The 19,788-nt window shown below is 42.2% G+C and overlaps 1 protein-coding gene across 1 annotated transcript; it reads right to left on the bottom strand.

Moving 5' to 3' along the window:
- Nucleotides 1–532: 532 nt before the first annotated feature.
- snw1 (SNW domain containing 1) lies at nucleotides 533–12,994 on the bottom strand. The gene is made up of 14 exons (XM_080453381.1): nucleotides 12,940–12,994; nucleotides 11,950–12,103; nucleotides 11,284–11,445; nucleotides 10,532–10,627; nucleotides 9,759–9,865; nucleotides 8,967–9,071; nucleotides 7,828–7,897; nucleotides 7,351–7,416; nucleotides 6,892–7,008; nucleotides 6,216–6,357; nucleotides 4,902–5,007; nucleotides 4,076–4,193; nucleotides 3,500–3,663; nucleotides 533–1,462 (listed from the first exon to the last, which is right to left on the bottom strand). The coding sequence occupies exons 1-14, from the start codon at nucleotides 12,984–12,986 to the stop codon at nucleotides 1,270–1,272; spliced, it is 1,647 nt and encodes a 548-aa protein (XP_080309507.1). The 5' UTR covers nucleotides 12,987–12,994; the 3' UTR covers nucleotides 533–1,269.
- Nucleotides 12,995–19,788: the final 6,794 nt, after the last annotated feature.

The raw sequence follows: 19,788 nt of genomic DNA, 5'->3' as shown, positions 1-19,788 counted from the left end.
GTTAATCTAACAAATCATGGGGACATATGACTTTCTTGAGGCCTTATTTAGGCATGAGTGAGAGATGGAATTATGCAGAGATCCGTAAGTCTGCTGGACTGTGTAATGCCATGTTGATTAGTTTTGGAGACCAGGAAAGTAAGATTGTCAGAATACATAGATCATGATTAATAGTAATTACTGCCACCAGTTTGGTTCTAATCATCACATAAATCTCAGAGTGTGTTTCTCCTGAAGATGTCAGTATTCCATGCTTAGTAATTGATGGCTTCTCTGAATACACTTTGGGTATTTAATCATCTATGTAAATGGAACACATTACTCAGGAAGTGATTAAAATGGGGGTGAAAAAATACTCAGCCGCAAAATATAACAAATTACACAACTAATGGACTATGAGGAGTTCTCAAACTTCAAGCAGCACTCTTGTAGTGGGCCGAATTAGATGGTGGAATATATATATATCTTTTCACTCAAAATCCAACTTGATGCTCCCTTGGATGAAAATGTCACAGGAAATACAAACAATGAATTCCTTCTCACGCTATATGAAATTTATTTTGGTAGTACTGTACAAGAAATATAGAGCTGGTTGGCTTCTAGTACCAACTGCAAAATTATGGTTGTGTCCCGTTTAATGTCAAGATCAAACAAGAGAAAGTTACAGGAATATGTTGCTGTACATGGGATATCAAATACGGAGATCAACATTGCTCACATACACAATAAATAAACACTGTTGGCTCATAAGCAACAGGACATTGTGAAGGAGGTGAAAGGGGGGCAAAAAATCTCTCCTAATTTCCTTTGATATCAAAACAAACATGAAATGTCTATATTTCCAGGGCACAGGGCCAAATAGCACTACCCACATCTGAAACTACATTGTGGTTGAATTGTACAGGAAAAAAACATAATAAAAAATAAGGTGGTCTTTCTGATGGAAGCAGATCTTTCTCACACACACACATCTCTCATTTCATTACCTCCAACCATCTTTTTTATCATAAGTCCACATTTTGAACGGAATGGAGCAGAAAAAAAGCTGAAACAGAAAGGGGAAACAAAAACATGAAGCTTTCCTCTAAACTGAAAAAAAAGAAAGAAAAAAGATAAGCATACTGTATATACAAACACAATATTGCTAAAAAGGGACTCCCACACCTCGACAGCACCCCTCTCACTGTGAGCCAACAAGACACCCATCCACTCTCTTGGACCTCGTCGACCGCCCTTCCTTTCCCTGGCCACACTCGGTGCCCAACCACATCACTCCTTCCGGCGCTTCTTATCGTGGTAATCGTCCTTGGAGCGGCCGCTGGTGGAGGGCCTCTTGGAGCCTCCGTGCTGCTTAGCCTCTTCCAAGAACTTGTCCAGGCCGAAGGGATCCTCCTCGAAGGCCACAGGCCCCTCCCGTCGCTGGCTGGGGTCACCTCCTGAGAACTCCTTGTCAGGAACAAACCTGGGGGGGAGGGGACAGAAGAAAAGAGGAAAACAACGTGATGACGTGTCATCATTTGGATTCTGTCCTGCAATGTAATGTGTAACAACATGGTATGCACACAAACTAATTAACCTAGGAGTGCAGATCGTGTGAGCACTACTGAAACGGTGGAGGCAAGCCTACCAGCCAAAGTAGCAGGTAAGAGGGTTACATAACTAAATGATCTGTGTCGCTTAATAGTGAATTCTATGCTGATACTGCCAGAAGATGCGGAAAACAGATTTTAGTTTTTAAAGGCCCTCACCGGTGACACAAAGTGACAACAATCAACAAGAGCAAGCAATCAAGAAAAGGCAATTGTTCAGTTAAGTGGCAACATGGCGAGGTGGGTAACTTGTCTACTACATTGACGCACTGTGCTGTCTGCCAGTTTCACGCCGATGGACAACATTATGAAAAACTTTCACAACAGGGACCATAAAGCTGATATTGGAAGTCATGAGACTGTCATATGTTCTACGGGGTACCTTTCTAATTTGTAGAAGCATGGCTGCCCTTAGCACCATATATAGGGGATATATATAGGGCTTAATGTCTTGTGTATTGGAGTGACGGAGGATGTCAGTTAGTTGCCATACTAATTGGGAGGCAGGGGATGGATGCAAATGGTAGAGCTCTATATGGGAGTGAGGTTGTTGGCAGCAATATTGTGATGATTGTATTTGGTGTGAAGTCTTTTATGATTTCTCTTTTTCTTTTGCGTTTCTGTCTTTATTGTATTGTTATGTTGGGCTATGCTGTGCCCTATGTCCTGTCATGCTCGTGGTGTATTGTCTACCTTTTTGTCTAATAAAGTCATGAGAGGGCATAAAGATATTGTGGTTTTTAATATAAGTATAGCTTTATACATAGGGCTATCATCAATAGTGTTTTATCAGGGCGACTAAACCTTGACATTTGTGTAAAATATGTGTCTCCTCATAAACCACATTTACCCTAGCATCCCTATAGTGATCATGTCTTAATAGGTAAACATTTATTCACAGGGATTTGGTAAACAAAGGGATAAGACAAAAGAGAAACTAAGAGATATCTTCAGACATATCTAGCTACTCTTCTTGATGGGAAGGTAATTTGACTAATCATAAAGGAATATGCTGACGTTTAGAATTTCAGTTGATGCAAATACTTTTCATTTCAATACTTTTCACAGAAGTACTGGAAAACAAACTGAGCAAAAAAGATAACAATAAGAAAAGAGTTGCACTGCTGACTCCCACATGGCTTGTTAAAGCTGACTTTGCAGAATTTACTAATGTATTGGACTCAAACAAATTAAGACTATCATAATGAGAGCAGTACAGACTTTTGGTTAAACGCAAAAATCTAATCTAAGACTACCAATCATGGAATACTACCATTCTATATCACCATACCATGATTTTCTTCCTGCGGTTTATTTGGAAACACATTAAGGAACCAACATATTTTCACTTGTCCTGTACCAATGCAAAAAAAATAAAATAAAGCCTCTTCTTTTTGGATACCAGAAGTCACAAGTTAACCGGCCTGCTAAGAGGCTGCTTCTGGGTCAACGGGAAGCAGAATGGCAAGAGGCCAGAGACCACAAAGAAGACCTCAAAGACTGATAGATTCAAAATGTTAACGTATTCCCTGGAACGGATGAGTTAACACCTCTGAGAATAGTATGCAGTGATCTTCATGTGCGGGCATGTGGCCACGCAGACCGCATGCAGCCTCGCAATGTCAAACTTGACAACTAAACATAAGGGGCAAGCTATGCTCGGTCAGTAGAGTGTGGCTCCATCGCCCTGGAGGACCAGAGCTCTTGCTGAGCCATCATCGTGTGCACTCTTGCCTGGTCGTCTTGAAATGAAACCAAGACCTCAATATAATATTGTTTTCCTCTTGAGGAAACATGAACAAGGTGGTTAAGAGCAACTTGGATAATGGTCCCACTGATCCAAAGAAAAAACACTCACATTCCTGATAGCAGCTTGATAAATGACATGTATGAAAAATCCATGATGGTACCTGTTGTTGTGCATGAGTGTGTCGAAGTCATCTGCGTATGCATCTTTGTCCACGTTCCTGCTGGGCCGGTAGATGTTCTGGGCCATGTCTCTGCCGCCACGGAATGGCTGGTCGTACACGTTGTACGTCTCATCCTCGCCGCCAGCAAAACCACTGTCCATACCCTGGAGAGGAAAAAGTAATGTTATTATATTGTATTTATCCAGAGAAAGTCGACTGAGCGCTAGCGCTCTTTCACCGCAACGCCCTACTTCACAGCTCCAACAGTCACACCTGGGAGATGTCTGGTACATCCCACAGTCCTCCACTACTGGAGCAGTTAAGCCTTGCTCAAGGCCATTTCAATAGTGATTGCTGAGGAAAGGGATGCTTGCCTTGTTCAATTCCTAAAATGGTCCAGGGATTCGAACCGGCTATCTTTGAGTCACAAACCTGCGACTCCAACATCGAGCGCACAACTAAAAGAAGATCTCATAAGCCGTAGCTTCTGTCTGCACTTGGCTAGCATTTTAACTGCAGTGTTTGAATTGCGAGGTGGTACCAGTGCATGTGTGACTGTATGCGTGTTCTTCTGACCTTGCTCTGGTTGAACAGTCTCTGGTCGTACTGGGCCTCGCTGGATGTCCGTGGGTTGGGCATTCCAAGGGCAATCTGCTCACTGATGTCCCTGTCCCCGTCCCTCTGCAGCTTTGACCTGGGAAATGACAAATGAGAACACACATGTGATGTACAAACAACACTAACACACACACACAAAAGAGAACACACCTACAGTTCTAGATAAAAGGGACTGTGTTCCAGATGCTGTGTAAGTATGAACCAGGATCATTAGTAAGAAAAGAATTATGTGTGGAGACAAGAAAGAAAACGACTATGGGGAATCCTGCAGCGCACACCAGAATGGAAAAATAACTGGCAGCAGATTTTAGCAAATGGTTCACAGAGTAATTTCTGCATTTTTCCAAAGCTGTGCTAATTTCCACCCTGTGGTCTCACAAAGTGATTAAAATCTTGACTAATCGTCCTTGAACAAACTGATATTCCAAGGTTAAGTGGGAGGCCATGAGGTAATGAGGTCTCCTCCCTACGACAGATAAAACTCTGATTGTGATGAGCGTTCTGGTGCCCCCCCCCCCACCCCTGTGGAGTCCACACTGCATCAACTGACAACCTTGCACACTCACACTGTCTATATACACACACACACACACACACAATCCAGGGATCATTTCAGACAAGGGCTCACGGCTGAGTGCTGTTCTGGGTCCAGCTGTGTTTGTTTGGTATTACTGCTAGCGGCCATGAATGATTCAGCAGCGATGGGTCCGTCCGTCTGTCTGTGTGTGTGTGTGTGTTTGAGGGGGAGTTCATATACGGGGTGTTAGAAATGTGTGTCCGCTACCTCTTATCGGGGGCGGCTCTGGCGATGTTCCTGTCATGCTGCCGCTCTTTCCTTCTGTCATGGCGGATCTCGTCACGCTCCCTGGCCTCACCCTCCTCACCACCTGCTGAGAGGACAACGACAAACGGAGGTAAAGCGCGGTAGGAGAAAATGACATAAGGGGGTGAGAAATGCACACAGAGAGAGGGGGGGAGGGAGAGATAAAGAGGGCGTGAAGGAGAAAGGTACACACCCAGTGGGAGGTGGAGAAAGCGTTGGGAAGATGGAGAGAGAGAGCAGAGGGAGGGGGTGTGTGGCAAGTGAAAGCAAGTGACGGAGGAAGGAGAAGGCGAATAGGAAGACAACAAAGTGGACAAGGTGAGGAGTGTAGGTTAAGATGAAAAGAGAGAGAAACGAGGAATGATGGTGGTCAAACCAAGGAAGATAAAAAGAGGTTTGAGGAGGAGACATAGTGAGAGATTTATAAAAGGAATGGCAAACACAGTTGACAGCTAGAGTCATCAACTCCCTGCTTAGTTTCAGCTCCCCTACAGCCATTGTCTACAATTCTGGTACACACTGTTCCAACACACATTTGCATACTGGACGTGACTTTGTTTAGCTGCCTAAATGGTTACTTTAACAAATTAGGACATGCAGGCTGGCTCTCTTTCTATTTATTTATTTAGTAATTGTATTTTTTTTTTAATCTTGAGTCACTGGAATTAGCCCCTAGAAAGAGTCATTTTACTGGACAAGATAGTACATTGGCATACAAGGAAATAGACTAGGCTCACAGATCTTTTGTTTTAAACACTGTAGCTGCCCAAATAATGCATCGCCCACATACCTGCAATGTCACCATTTCCATTACGGCTCTAGACCCTACCCAGCAAGCACAATGACGTCATGATGACGCCCGGTCATCACCCCGGTGACGTTCAGGACTAGGCCAGATCACAGCCCATATGGGGATGATCTTTACGTCATTTACAGGACGTCATCACCGGGACATCATATGGACATTTGGACAGCAATTTTGGGTGATGAGAAATGTGTTTAGATGACGTCCTGGAAATGACGTTTTTGTGGTCAGGATTAATTTTGGTTGAAATCAGGTGATATTCTGGGCCAGATCTGACTTGTCTTGGTTTGACTTGATCTAGCCCCAATCGAGACGTCACTGATTGGTCCGGGTCCTGACTGTGCTTGCTGGGTAGTGTCGCAAGATTGCAACCCTTAGTTTAGTGTCTCTACTAGAACCAAAAATAAATAAAAATAAAATTAAAAATAAAAAAAAAGACTTAGACAAACAAACATATGATTGGGACTGACCTTTGTCCCCGTGACCTTTGATGCCCGCCCTGCGGTCTCGGGCCATCTGGGCCAGCTCCCTCAGTTTCTCCTCCTTCTTTTCCTTCTCCTTCTGTGCCATCTTCTTCTCAACCTGGGCACGCATCTCCACTGCTTCTCTGGCCTACGCAAACAAACACAACACAGAAAGAGTCAGAGGTGGACTTTCAACCTGGCATATTTTGGGAATGTCACTACAGGCGAGAATGTAAAAAAATCGTTTTAAAAGAAACAAGTTTGAAAATGAGCTAAAATAGCATATCTACAAGCTCTATTCGTCACGGCACGTCGTCAGCTTGTCGATAGGCTACTTTCTCCGCATGACGCCATCGTACAACAAAGTATAAAATAGGCCTTAAGTGGTTAAATAACTCACTAGACAGTCGCTGTATGCCAAATACATGGATATGTTGTAATGGCTATAACTTGTAGTGACATTTATAAAATCACAAATATTAGCCTGGATGTGAGGAAATTCGATTTCTGTAATACTGTTATTGTGTACAACTTCTTTCAACCGCAGCGGGCGGTTTGACAGGAATGTAGTGAGTCATTGCTGAGTTTTAAGATCATTTTGAAAGTAAAGTGTGTCATAGTGCCTCTGAAATCACTATAAGACACCATGTAAAGAAATCCACAGGCGTCAACAGCGCCATACCTTTCTGTCGGCGATGTACAATGCCTCAGCCAGCTTAGCAAAGTTCTCATTAATGTGAACTGTTTGAAGGCCCCGGCCGTCTGCGGCCAACCGTTTGTCAAGAGGGATGGTGTAACCCTGCAAGGGAAAAACAGAGAGAGTTTAAACATTTAAATAGAGACCGTGAGGAAGGTAGCACACCAATTCATTAATCAAAATAAAGCCGCTTTTGGCACATTGAGCATAACCTTTCTTTTCCCTAAACTCCAGAGACAATTTGTGACGCGGTTAAAAATCAACACTTGTGTCCCTAAAAATACACACGCACACACATCACCAAACACATGCATGCGCAAACTAAAGTTTAGTTATAGCACTGAAAGTCGATGAGCGTTGCCCTTTACACTAGACAGTGTGCAGTGATTGATTCCCTCCCTATGCCCCAGGAGGGCGGGGAGTCAGGCTGCGGTGTCTCTGTACCTTAGCGTTCTTCCAGTTGGAGATACAAGGGGGAATCTTCCACTCCTGCTGTTCCTTGACCGTCATCTGAAAAAACAACAGATGGAGAAGTCAGACTTCACTGGCTACTGCCGGATGTAGGCAACTTTCACTTTAATTTTTTATCTTTGAGGCATTGTACACTTTTTGAGATAGGACAGAGTTGCGAGAGGCAGGGAATTTGCTGGTGCTGAGGAGAAAGCACATGCAACAAAGCAGATCTGCGGACTGTTGCGGTATTATGGTTGCAGCAGCCCATAACCTTCATTATTAATGCACACTTTATATCTTTTATCCATCAACAAATATGAAACTGAACCTCTTGGTTTCTTGCAATAATCTCAGGTTCTCCTCACGTTTGAATATGAAGGTCAAATACATGAATTAAAAATAAGATATAACGTTCAAAGAAATAGGTAGAAAATATGGATCCGTTTTCTCTGTAAACTGAAAGTGTACCTTTCTGCTTGGCGAGTGCATGACAGGTGCAGGGGGGGATGGTGGTCCACGGGGAATTTTCTTGTTGATTCTGCAACACACACACACACACACACACACACACACAGTATATATTAGTTTTAAATAAATTTTCATGACATTTTAACTAAATGATGTGATTAAGACAGTGGAGAGAGACAGGAAAGCTAGGTCAGAGGAGGGGATGACATACCTGCATTACAGGTCCCTGGCTCGGAATCAAACCAGGGACGGTGTGATTATTATGTGGCCATTAAACTCAATACTCATGTGAGAATTTGATAGCAAAGTGTGAGATTGTGCCTCATCAGAACCAATCTCACAGGAACAAAGAGGCGTTTGTCACATAGGATATGTTCAATTAGGTTAACACTAAAAAACACTCACAATTAGCTTGGTTGATTACAATTCCAAGCACGTAAAACGGCACACAAAACAAAAGCTGTAAAAGCAGCAGTCTCATGTAGCTGGCACATTTTCTATAATTTGATGTGTGTTATTCAAAGATCTGGTAATTATTCAACGATCAAAGCATCCCAGCTCTAGTCACAATATCCCGAGGAGGACCCTGGGGAGAACTTCTTAACGCAAAACTGCCATGCTCGGCTGGTTACACGGCAGTAAGTAGCAGGGATGTTGATGTTTTTTCCCCCTCTACTCCAAAGGAAGGGTAATGTGTGTGAAGGTGAAATTCCTTAAGATGAAATGAAAGCTTGCGATGTGTTGTAACCGTGTAGATCAGCTATATTCGCTATGTTGTGCAACACTGTTGTACGACAAAGTATAAAATGTGCTTTATTGGTTAATCAGACTAATCGATTAGTCAATTATAAAAAATAATTATGGAATACGTTTTTTTTCACAATGATTAAAAAAGGTAATAAACAGAATAATCGTGAAGATTAGCGATATTTGAAATTATTGGATGGATGACACTTTTTGAATACATTACATATTTTTTTAATACGATAATTATATTATCGCATGGGTCGTGTGATGAAGGATAAAATTCTTCACTGTTCTGAAATAATTAAAAATGAATAAGTTCATAATGGCAGCATTTGTTCATTGCGTGACGATGTTTAGATATTGTGTGACTGGTCTGGGATATGTTTACGAACTTGAAGCGTGGAGGCTCCATTGGGTCCTTCTGCATCTCCACCATGCGAATGACTCTCTGCTTGGCCCCCGAGTTAAATGCCACTCCTTGCTGGGATGGAGTGTATCTGAGGAAGGGAAGAAAAAAAACAAAGAAAACAAAACTGTAAACTCAGCTATTCAGTTTTCGTTACTTATTTACATGTTTGATGTTTTTTCAGATAAAATCATTTTCATTCCGATTAGAGTAGGTTGCTTGCCATATTCAGGTGAAGGCTAGAATTGCTGACAACATAGCGCACTGGAATAGGATTGGTGTTTGAGGGTTATTGATACACACACCTGGCTCTTTTAATTTAAAGCTGTACGTTTTATAACTGTCACCTAGGGATGTAACGTATGGAATTTCACAGTAAGGTTTTTACCAAAATACTACAGCATGTGGTATTAAACGGCATAAATCCCCTCCGTTTCATTTCATGTGCTATGACCCATTAAATAACAAACAAGCATTTTGCTTTATTAAAAAAAAGAGAAAACTGAAATTGCTTTATTGAATTGAAACTTATGTGCGTGTCTGTGTGCATTCCATTTAAACTCATGTATTAGCATTGTAACATTTAAATAAAAATAATTAACGTAAATTTATAGCATGGGAAAAGTATTACAGGAAAAGGAAAAGTTCTGAACCGTTGTTGCTTGATAACCACAGCATAAGTTACATGTATAAGTTACATCCCTACCATCGTCACTGAACTATAATAAAGATGTCAGCTGCTATTTTGAACGGTTTGATTAGGAGCAGACATATCTACCTGATGTATTGTGCAGGAGCCTGTTTGTCTGCGGCTCTCACTGGCATGGCCGCAGCAATCTTCTGAGACACCTGCTTTTCCAGGGCAAGCCGTGTCTTCTCTGTCAGCTAAATAACCAAGAGGACACATCTCAATTTCCAGGCAAGAAACATATTGGATTCAAAAACATAAAAACTAATTTCACTCTAATCTGGCATTAAAAACGTAACTGCATAGTAGTAGTAATAGTAGTAACCTACCTAGCCTGTTAAAACTGATAATCGGCTGACTCGTTAACCAGATCCAAAGCCACTGCGAGAATATGCTTTAGGCTGTGCTAACCAACTATTACTGGATTCTCTTAGATGCTTCTCTCTGTGTAGGTAGTTAATGTCTCTCGGGATCGCTCTGGTACTGCCCTACCGATACTGCTGGCTGCGGCCCTAATGTCACGACAGTGATGTCAGATAGTGTCAGACGTCTCCATATATGGAGCTGCCTATGTCAGTTATGCCCAAATATGGGACCATGACGTCAGTCCTGGACGTAACGGTTATGTCTATATATGGAGTTTCTGGGAAGGGTTCGCTGATGCCAGACTCCGTATCTATGACACGTTTAGGTCTCTATGACGACATATATAGGCTAGTGCTGACAGATATGCCCTGAATGTTTTCTACATAGCCCATTGCCTTTATTTTAAAGATGTTGTTATTGTCAAACGGTTAAGCCTATCCAAAGTTCAAAACAGCCTATTCAAAGTTCAAAACTGAGAAAAAAAAATCAAATCTCACATCTTTAACAGACTCCTCGTCAGGCCTCTGCAGCTCTGGGGCTTCATCGTTTAGGACCTCCTTGGGAAGCAGGTCTGTGTACTTACTGAAGATCACCTGCAGAGAGATAAGACTCTTTAGAAACAGACATAATTCACAACACTCTTTGAGATTTGATTTTGCTAAATAAATGTGTAGGCCATCGTGTGTGTGCGCGTGAGACAGAGAGAAACAGAAAAGGAGAATGAAATTAAAATATGAAGAGTTTTTAAACAACCGAGTGTTTTATACAACTTAAGCATGAGTGCCTATTTGGAAATACAGCCTTTATTTCACTTGGCGAAGGAAAATGCTTCATTATCAGAGCATCTGTAACCGCGGTAGAATACGTTGTTAGTCCATTTTGTGTCGTATTTTCTTTAATAAATGAGTAGGCTATAGTTATAACTGTGTAGAGTTCACCGACAACCACTATCAAACGCTGTTGTGTAACGTGGCACCCCTCTGATTCCACAACACGGCATGCTATATAAGACACATACATTAATTCATGCTGACCAAGCCAGCATACATGGTGGCTCTTCATCACTCCAACATTGAGCAATCTCTGCTTGAAAGTAGCTATAGACAACATGTTTTTGATGGGTGTGTGGATGAATGCATAATTATGGTCCATTTCTTTTGTGGACCCATGAGTTGACCCATGACCTGTAACCAATATTAAAACATGTACTAGCAACATCTGTGCCAGCACTGTTTTGTCAACAACATACCTTTTCTTTGCCCTGTCCTTGTCTAGCGATAGCATCATATTTGATTTTCCCCTCTGCGTCCACCTGCACCGCCAGGGCATTTGACGTCTTTTTCTTCCTGCCCATCTCCTGGGGGAACTGGGCCACATGAATCTCTGGGAAGGCTCCTCCATCGCCAAAGTCCTATATAAACACAAAACGTAAAAAAACAGGGGAGGTTAAAACGTCCCCTTCTTGCAGGGACCTTGGGAGGTATTCATTCTACATTCAGAATTAACGTTAGGCCATCACAGTGAGTCCATTACTGCTACTATGTTGTTATTTAGATTGACACTATTTACTTTCACACAAATAATAAGAATGTTTATTTAGACAGATGCTAGGTTTGATGTGTATCTGGTATCCTAGTTACTTTGTAGCACTTAACGGTTTTCTTTGCACTCTATGTCATCATTTATCCTGTCTGTTGACATTGACTCTGATCTTGCACTTTGTAAGTAAAGGTGTGCTGTAGTTAATAAGGATTCTTCATCCACCATCAAGGAATGTTATGCAAAATAAATAATAATAATAAAATAAAGCATTCAATCAATCAAAAATTTAGGTTTTCATCATGTTCACTAATTGTCTCCACAAATTAATAACATACATTTGGCCTGTAAAGTCTCATGAATATACAGTATTTACATCGAGTGCACGAGGTATCCATCCTTTTCTGTGCCCGTAGGGTGGAGGTTCATGGCGGGATGAAACCAGGGCATTGGAATAGGACTTCTGGGCCCGAAGCCTCTCCTCTGCCTCCAACTGGTCCTGGGACAGCTGGGTCGGAGCTGGTAAGAAGCTGTACACACACACACACACACACACACACACATTAGAGCACTATCTCATTTGGTATTAGGCCTAAAGGGATACAGGATAGGTGGGCACTAGGGACATCTGGGCACCTCGATGTAAAATTGGCTATTTTGTCCAAAATGTTACAAAACAATAATGGTCTTAAGTAATGTAAAGTATACATGATGTGAACATGCACGGCACATCATTATCAGACTTAATTCTATCCTTCAGCTTCTTGTTTATGCCCCAAAACGACTGGATATACAGGTTTTGTAGCAATTGTAGAAATATTAGACCTTAATAGTCGGATGTTTAAGCATGTTCTGATCATGGACACTTTACTTTCGACAATTTTTCAAATATTCTGTAAAAAAATAGCCAAGGTGGCCACTCTTCCTTGGTGCCCAGTCTGCCCACCTATCCTGTTACCGGCCTAAAGTTAGCCGACTTAAGCCACTAAAACGTTCGAAAGCTTTCAATATCGTTCAATGTGGCTGTTTAGACACACGTCAGTTAACCACTAGCTAACCGTAACTAACTATCAAAAAACGTCTCTGGAGAATGTATGTTAAACCCCACACACACTGTTGACAAGAATTGTATTATAAAAGCAAGTTAGCCTATGCTAAGTCGTTAGCAGCGCCGCCGGGGCTAGGCTAGCGTTAGCTTAGCAACACGTCACACGAGAGCCCGGCAAGTCTTTCTGAAACGCCAGTTATGTTATTGGCTATCATGAAAAAAACATTTTATGCGTTACAACATATGGTTTGGACTGAATTAAAGTGATTTAAAGTATATAATACTAAAATACAACCCAGGCCCCGACACACCGCTCACCTCGAGAGAGACATGGTTCCTTTCTTCCCTAGCAAGGAGTTGCACATGCGCACTGGCAAGCCTCTGTTACAGCGCACAGAACCACATAGAATAGAACAGAACAGCAGTGGTGGAAAAAGTACTACATTTCTTTACTTAAGTAAAAGTATCAATACTGCAATGTCGATTATACTCCCGTATTCAAAATGTACTTGAGTAAAAGTACAAAAGTATCGGCATCAAAATAAACTTAGAGTACCAGAAGTAAAAGTACTCATTGTGCAGAATGTCCCATTTCACAAGTTCAAAATGTATAAAAAAATCTTTTGAAAATAGCAGATCTACAAGCTCAGTGTAGATCTGCTATTTTCAAATGGCTGAAGCGAAGTGGTTAATGCTCTGTAATAATAATGTAAATCTACAAACTAAAGTTTTCAAATAATTGTAGTGGAGTAAAATAACAATATTTGCCTCTGAGATGTAGTGGAGGAGAATTAAAAGTATTGAAAATTAGAAACACTCCAGTAAAGTAAAAGTACATACACATTTTACTTAAGTACAGTACTTGAGTAAATGTACTTAACTTAGTTACTTTCCACCACTGTAGAATAGCATAGAACAGAACAGAACAGAACAGAACAGAACAGAACAGAACAGAACAGAACAGAACAGAACAGAAAACAGAAAACAGAAAACAGAACAGAATTTAATAGAATAAATCAATGGTTCTCAAACCTTTTCATGTCAAGGACCCCCTTATATAATAATATGCATTTGGCCGCGGACCCTCATCTGAAAATATTTTCCTGCCAGGGACCCCCATATAAAATTGGTGTTAATAAAAGGTTCCAAAAATATTCAAAAATGTTAAAATGTTTTAAATAGCAGATCTACAACACGTCGCAATTCGATGCATTGTGACTGTTGTGAGCTTGTAGATTGGCTAATTGAAAATAGCCTGTGCCGGACCCCACTTTGAGAACCACTGGAATAGATCATATCCTCATTACAATGTTATAGTAAATTGGCACATCAAATGTGCCTCCTGCATTGGTATTATTCATAGTTCTGCTGGATGCACCCAGGTTGTGCCCCATCTTGTTGGACTGTATATCATGTGGTAGCCTTTCTGGAACAATGAAAGGGAAATAAATATAACTGCCGAATCCCTAATGTAAAGGATCTGTGCTATTACAGAATTGTTGTTAATATTATTATTTTCTTCTTCTGTGGGACTGAAGAGTAGTAGCCTTATATTACCATAGTTCCAGCGTGTGATGTTTCTGGGAAACCACCGGAAAGCATATCAATTCTAGGAATGACAAAGTGGAACACCAAACATAAAATGACCGTGTCACATTTGTGAAAAAAATATTAATTACAATTAAATATGTTTCAAGCCAGTTCAGTCCTCCTCTACTCATTCTTCTTTGAATCTTCATTTGATATTATAAAACATTCTCTGTATGTTTACAATGCTACAGTGTGACATTTGCTCTATATGACCTTGGTCAAGGTACCTTATTTGTGATTCCTCAAACATAAAATCCTCATTATTGTTTTTGCAAATGTTCAACATGGCTACTGGCTTTGGCCTAGCCTGGAAATCAGACGAATCTGCCAGTGCAAAAAAAGAATAATAGGCCTTGGCAGATTTGGTCTGCCCTCGCTCGGTTGTGATTGGATTTTCCTGCCCCCGAAGTTGTTGGGCCACCAATCAGGGCCCAGTATGCAAATATGGCTTTATCACCAGAGGCATTTCTTTTCTGGATAAAAACATCTGATAAATGCTTAAATTGTTAATTGGCTGCTAACTCTTTAGCTCCATATCACTCAAATAGGTAGGTCTACCATTTAAATTGGCTTCTCCTGAGAGGGGGTCAGCAGAGCCCTATTTTCCTTTAGCCCTACAGATGCTCCGACAAGATAGGTGAACTGACAGAAGCAGCCTTGGTGACATCCTATCGGGATGCGACTTGGAGTCACATAGGCTGGGAATCAGTTAGAATCGATTTCAGAATTGCACATGGTTAGTTTCCACATGGAGTCAACATGTTGCACATTCCATCGTCAACGTGGTACCATTCTGTGTCAGCATGTGGATGCAGAGGTTTCGGCCCCAGCAGCAAAATGTGATGCCTAAAGCATGAGGGGAATATAGGGCTGAGGGAACATAGGGCTGAGGGAACATACACATGCTCCCGCCATAGAAGATGTCTGCTGTAGTTACATCACAATTATGGCACCTTCCTTTTTCAGTGTTTCTGTCAGCCGGGTGTGAAATCACTGCTCTCTCACCATCTTTAGTTTAAGGCTACATGGCAGAGGTCAACTGATGTGCCATTTCCACAATGAATTCTTCTCAGCATTTCTCAGCATGTTAACTTACAAAACAAGGACACTGCTGAACAGACAGAGGCGTTTGCTACTGCAGTCCATTCGTCTTTTCTTTTTTTTTCCTGTCCCTAATACTTTCTGCATGGCCATGGTTGGTTCTGTAATGCAAAAGTAGCCTGGCTTTGTCTAGTTGTTTTTTTCCTGTTCAGCGTTATCACCAAATGATTTGTCGTTTGTCGCATGTCTCCGCAGGGAGCCTCTACTACATCGCAAACGAGGCTGTGTAAACTGAAAGCACAGCTGACATTACCCACTGTAAAATAGCCAGAAGGGATGCCTCAAGCAGTGCCAATCTCAGTTACCATTATGACGTGAGTTTCACTTGAGACTCCAGAGCAGAGAGCAGTATACCAGTACTGGTACTCAAGCTGTCTCTGTCTTCATATGTCTCTTTCATGCCTCTTTCTTTATGCTGCCATCTTTTTTTCTCACAGTCCCTCAATCTCTCCCACTCTTTCTCTCTCCTCCAACTTTATCTCTCTCCCTGAATCTTTCTTACGCTGTCCTTCTCCCTCTCTATACCCCTCTGTCTCCCTCCTCCAACTTTATCTCTCTCCCTGAATCTTTCTTACGCTGTCCTTCTCCCTCTCTATACCCCTCTGTCTCCCTCCAACTCCCACTTTCTCTCTTTCCCTCCATCTTTCCTTCTCCCCATCTCGCTCTCTCCCTCTCTCCAGCTATTTTCTCTCGGTCTCACTTTCTCTTTTTAATCCCCTCCCATTTTAGTATCCATGTCTCTCTCTCTCTCTCTCTCTCTCTCTCTCTCTCTCTCTCTCTCTCTCTCTCTCTCTCTTTCTCTCTCTCTCTCTGCCTGTCAGTCTCTCAGGAGACACGTTATTTTATTAATGTGACAGAGGGTAAAAGGACACGTCAGAAGAGATCAATCAACCAGCCTGTGGCACAGGACCAGAAAGCTTTTAATAGAGCCAATCATCAGGGTGCTCCTCTGCTGGGCTGTGCTTGGCATTTGGCATTGAGGAGCCCTATCCCATTCCCGGCGCTCTCTGCTGAGTGAGCGCTGATAGAGTGGGCATCTTCTTAGCGCACAGCTGGGACTCGTCCTCTGGGTGGTTTCGTGGCGGGCTTATGCTTTGTTTAAACTCTGCCATATGATGGATGACGGTGTCGCCGCGAAACATTGTGAACTTGTAGATCAGCTGTTGTCGACAAACGACACCGTCGTATGACAGAGTATAAATCAGGCTTTAGTACATTATTGTTGCAGATGTCAGGAGTCGGAAATGAATCAACTAGAAAAAGTGCTCCTCGGAACACAGGTCTCCGCCAGGTCAGGTAGGTTATTGTGGCCTCCTGGTGGCGCTATAATAGGCCTTTCACGGCAATCGGACAATGCATTAACGATTTGAGGCATTTTGTTCCAAAAATGTGTTTTGCTAAATTAGACCTGCTGGTGGCGCTATAGAATTTCTTCCTCTGCCTAGTGGGAATGTTCGTGCAAAATTTCACGGAAATTGCACGCTGCGTTCATGATTTCAGGCATTTTGTTCAAAACAGACCTCTCCTGCAAACTTTGGAAGCCAATGTTAGCCAAATAGGATGGAATATGAAAAATCGGACAGATCTGTGTTGATCACATGACTATTAGAGATACTGTATACCGATTTTTGGACAGAATCTGTAGGAGTAATATAAAAAAAATTGTTTTGCACAAACCGGCCCCCTGGTGGTGCTATAACAGGCCAATCGGAAAAATGCGGGTTAGAGGTTCTGAATTGGCATCCAGGGAGTGTGTATGCACAGTTTCGCAGTGACCGGGCCAACCGTGCCGGAGATTAGCTGTACACAGACAGAAAGAATGACGGACGGACGGACGGACGGACGGACAGGGTGCAAAACATACTCTCGCCATGCCTTTCGGCCTGGCGGAGACAATAAAGGGCATACAATGTCCATGTTACCTTGAGGTGTTTTGAAATCTCTGGATTACACCGAGGTGTTATGATATTCAATTGTGTTGTTAAGCCACGGATGGCATACCTTTTGACTTGGGATTTTGTATTTTGTTTTCTGAGATGCAACATTCAATCTGGCAAAGGGAAGGTTGTAGCCTATTGATGGAAGCCTGACAACTACATGATCAGACCATGACAACAAGACAAGGGGCTCTCTCTAGAATTTCACGCTGAATTTATTTATGGCTGCACAGTATAACAAACCTAAACTAGAAAAAGTGCTCCTCGGAGCACAGGTCTCCGCCAGGTCAGGTAGGCTATTGTGGCCTCCTGGTGGCGCTATAATAGGCCAATGTGAAAAGGGTGCCAATTCTTCTTAGGCCTTGCACGACAATTGGACACTGACTGCATTCATGATTTGAGGCATGTTAAAAACATTTGTTTTGCTAAATTAGACCTGCTGGTGGCGCTATAACAGGCCAATGTTAAAAGGGTGGTATTTGTTCCTCAACATAGTGTGAATGTGCGTGCAAAGTTTGACCGCAATCGGACGGTGCGTTCATGATTTGTGTAATTTTGTTCAAAACAGGCCAATAATGCAAACTTTAGATGTCAATCTTAGCCAATCAGGATAGAATATGAAAAAAAAAAAAACATCACGGACGTGACACACACGGACGGACGGACGGACGGACGGACGGACGGACGGACGGACGGACGGACGGACGGACGGACGGACGGACGGAAGGGGTGGAAAACATACTCTCTCGCCATGCCTTTCGGCCTGGCGGAGACAATGATACCGCACTCAATGTTGCATGCATCTTATTACTGTAGATATCTTTCCCTCACTGCTTATTAAACACTTGGCACTTCTCCAGTCTGGAAGTAGTACACTGTTGTCAGTGTAGTTGTAAATAGTCTACTTTCTGAGTCTGACACACTATGTGGAAGTGTTTAATTGCTTGCTGTTGTATGTAACGCTGCACTAACATCACCACGGCTTGTAAATAGCAAATGAACCAGATTCTGATCCTGACTCCATTGTCACTGCCAGTGTCATAAGGGTCAGACAGAGACTAATGGCAGGGGCAAGCCAAGCTGCTCATGAGAGGTGTGTTGACTAGAATGACTACACAGGGGCGCTGGCAGAAGGTACAGATGCAAGCTGACATGGAGGCTGCATTGCCAGAGGCTAAAAGTCTAACCTCCAAACTTGGAGAAGCGTAGAGAGTAGAGGAAAATGGCACATAACCTCTGGAATACCTGACCACTATCCGTGCGTCCCCCCCACCCGCTGTCAGGTTGTCAGATTCCAGCATCAAGCGGGTTTAATTGTCACTCACTCATACAAGCAGCAAAATGTCGGTATATGGCATGCTCCGCAGACTGCGCTGACAATAACAGAATCATTTAGTATCCATATATTAATAATGTGCAATAAAAGGTGTACAAATATACATAAATATACATTATTGCAAGTACAGTATGTGCAAACTACAGTGAGGGATGGTTACAGATTGAAGGCAGTTTTGTTTGTTTTTTGTTCTTGTTCAGGGCTTTGACAGTCTCAGCCTCAGGGAAAAAAACCTCCTGCTGAGTCTTAAGCCTTTGAGCTATGTGAGACACCTCGGGTGCTTGCTTGTCCGGATTGGCACAAACTGTCCATTGCTTGGTTGATGTTTGTCCTTCATACGGTTCCAAATTCCTGGAAAGGACATTAAACTCAATATAAAATATATACCTTTTTATTAGTACATTTATTTTTTTTGGGAAACTCACATATTAGAAAAACAATACTAGGCCTTGTTTTGGTTAACCACATGAACCACACCTAGCGTCTCTATTCTGGGCATGTCATAATAGTAGAACATTTCACAAAAATAGGCAAACCTTTGGCTAAGAGATTTGGTGTAGAGGGAAAAAAGAGCGGATCAAGTGACCCCTGGGGGGACCCTAGTAAGCGAAGTATAGGGTTTAAATGGATAAAGGTATGCCCATTTAATTCAATTGTAACTATGCACTGCATTAAGCAGCACACTCTTCCATTATGTAAACGGATAATTTGATGTTAATTTGATGTGCTGGTCTGCGATTGGCAACACACACCAAGGCACGCAACAGACTGACCAATGATAGCATTGGAATACCGGTGGCCATTCCGGCAAACTTGAGGCTCTTTGAGTCTGAGACAGAGGGGGGGGGGGGGGGGGTCATAGGGCACGTTTTTGTAGTTTATTACAACGCTAAATGAGTCGACTACTTTAATTGCAGTTCAGCTTAACTAAACGAGGCATCAGAGTCTGACATTGAGGAAGTTCATGGTGAGTATATTGAGGCCTGAGATAACTAAACAAGAAAGCAGACACACAGAGGATAAAATCAAGGACATTCCGCAAGTGCTTGTTCAAACAATAGTGTTTTTAGATGGTTTGGAGTTACAGACTGAAAGGCTCTGTCAAGGCTTTAGTTATTAATCTGGTACGAGGAATGACAAGTAGACCCCGTTCAGCTGACCAAGGGTTCTACTACTGGGCACGTAACGTTGGAGCAGGTCAGT

The sequence above is a fragment of the Gymnoscopelus braueri genome (assembly GCF_963280865.1).
Source record: "Gymnoscopelus braueri genome assembly, chromosome: 16".
Taxonomy (NCBI): Eukaryota; Metazoa; Chordata; class Actinopteri; order Myctophiformes; family Myctophidae; genus Gymnoscopelus; species Gymnoscopelus braueri.
The sequence above is the reverse complement of the archived record's forward strand: the minus strand, read 5'-3'. Positions and strand labels throughout refer to the sequence as shown.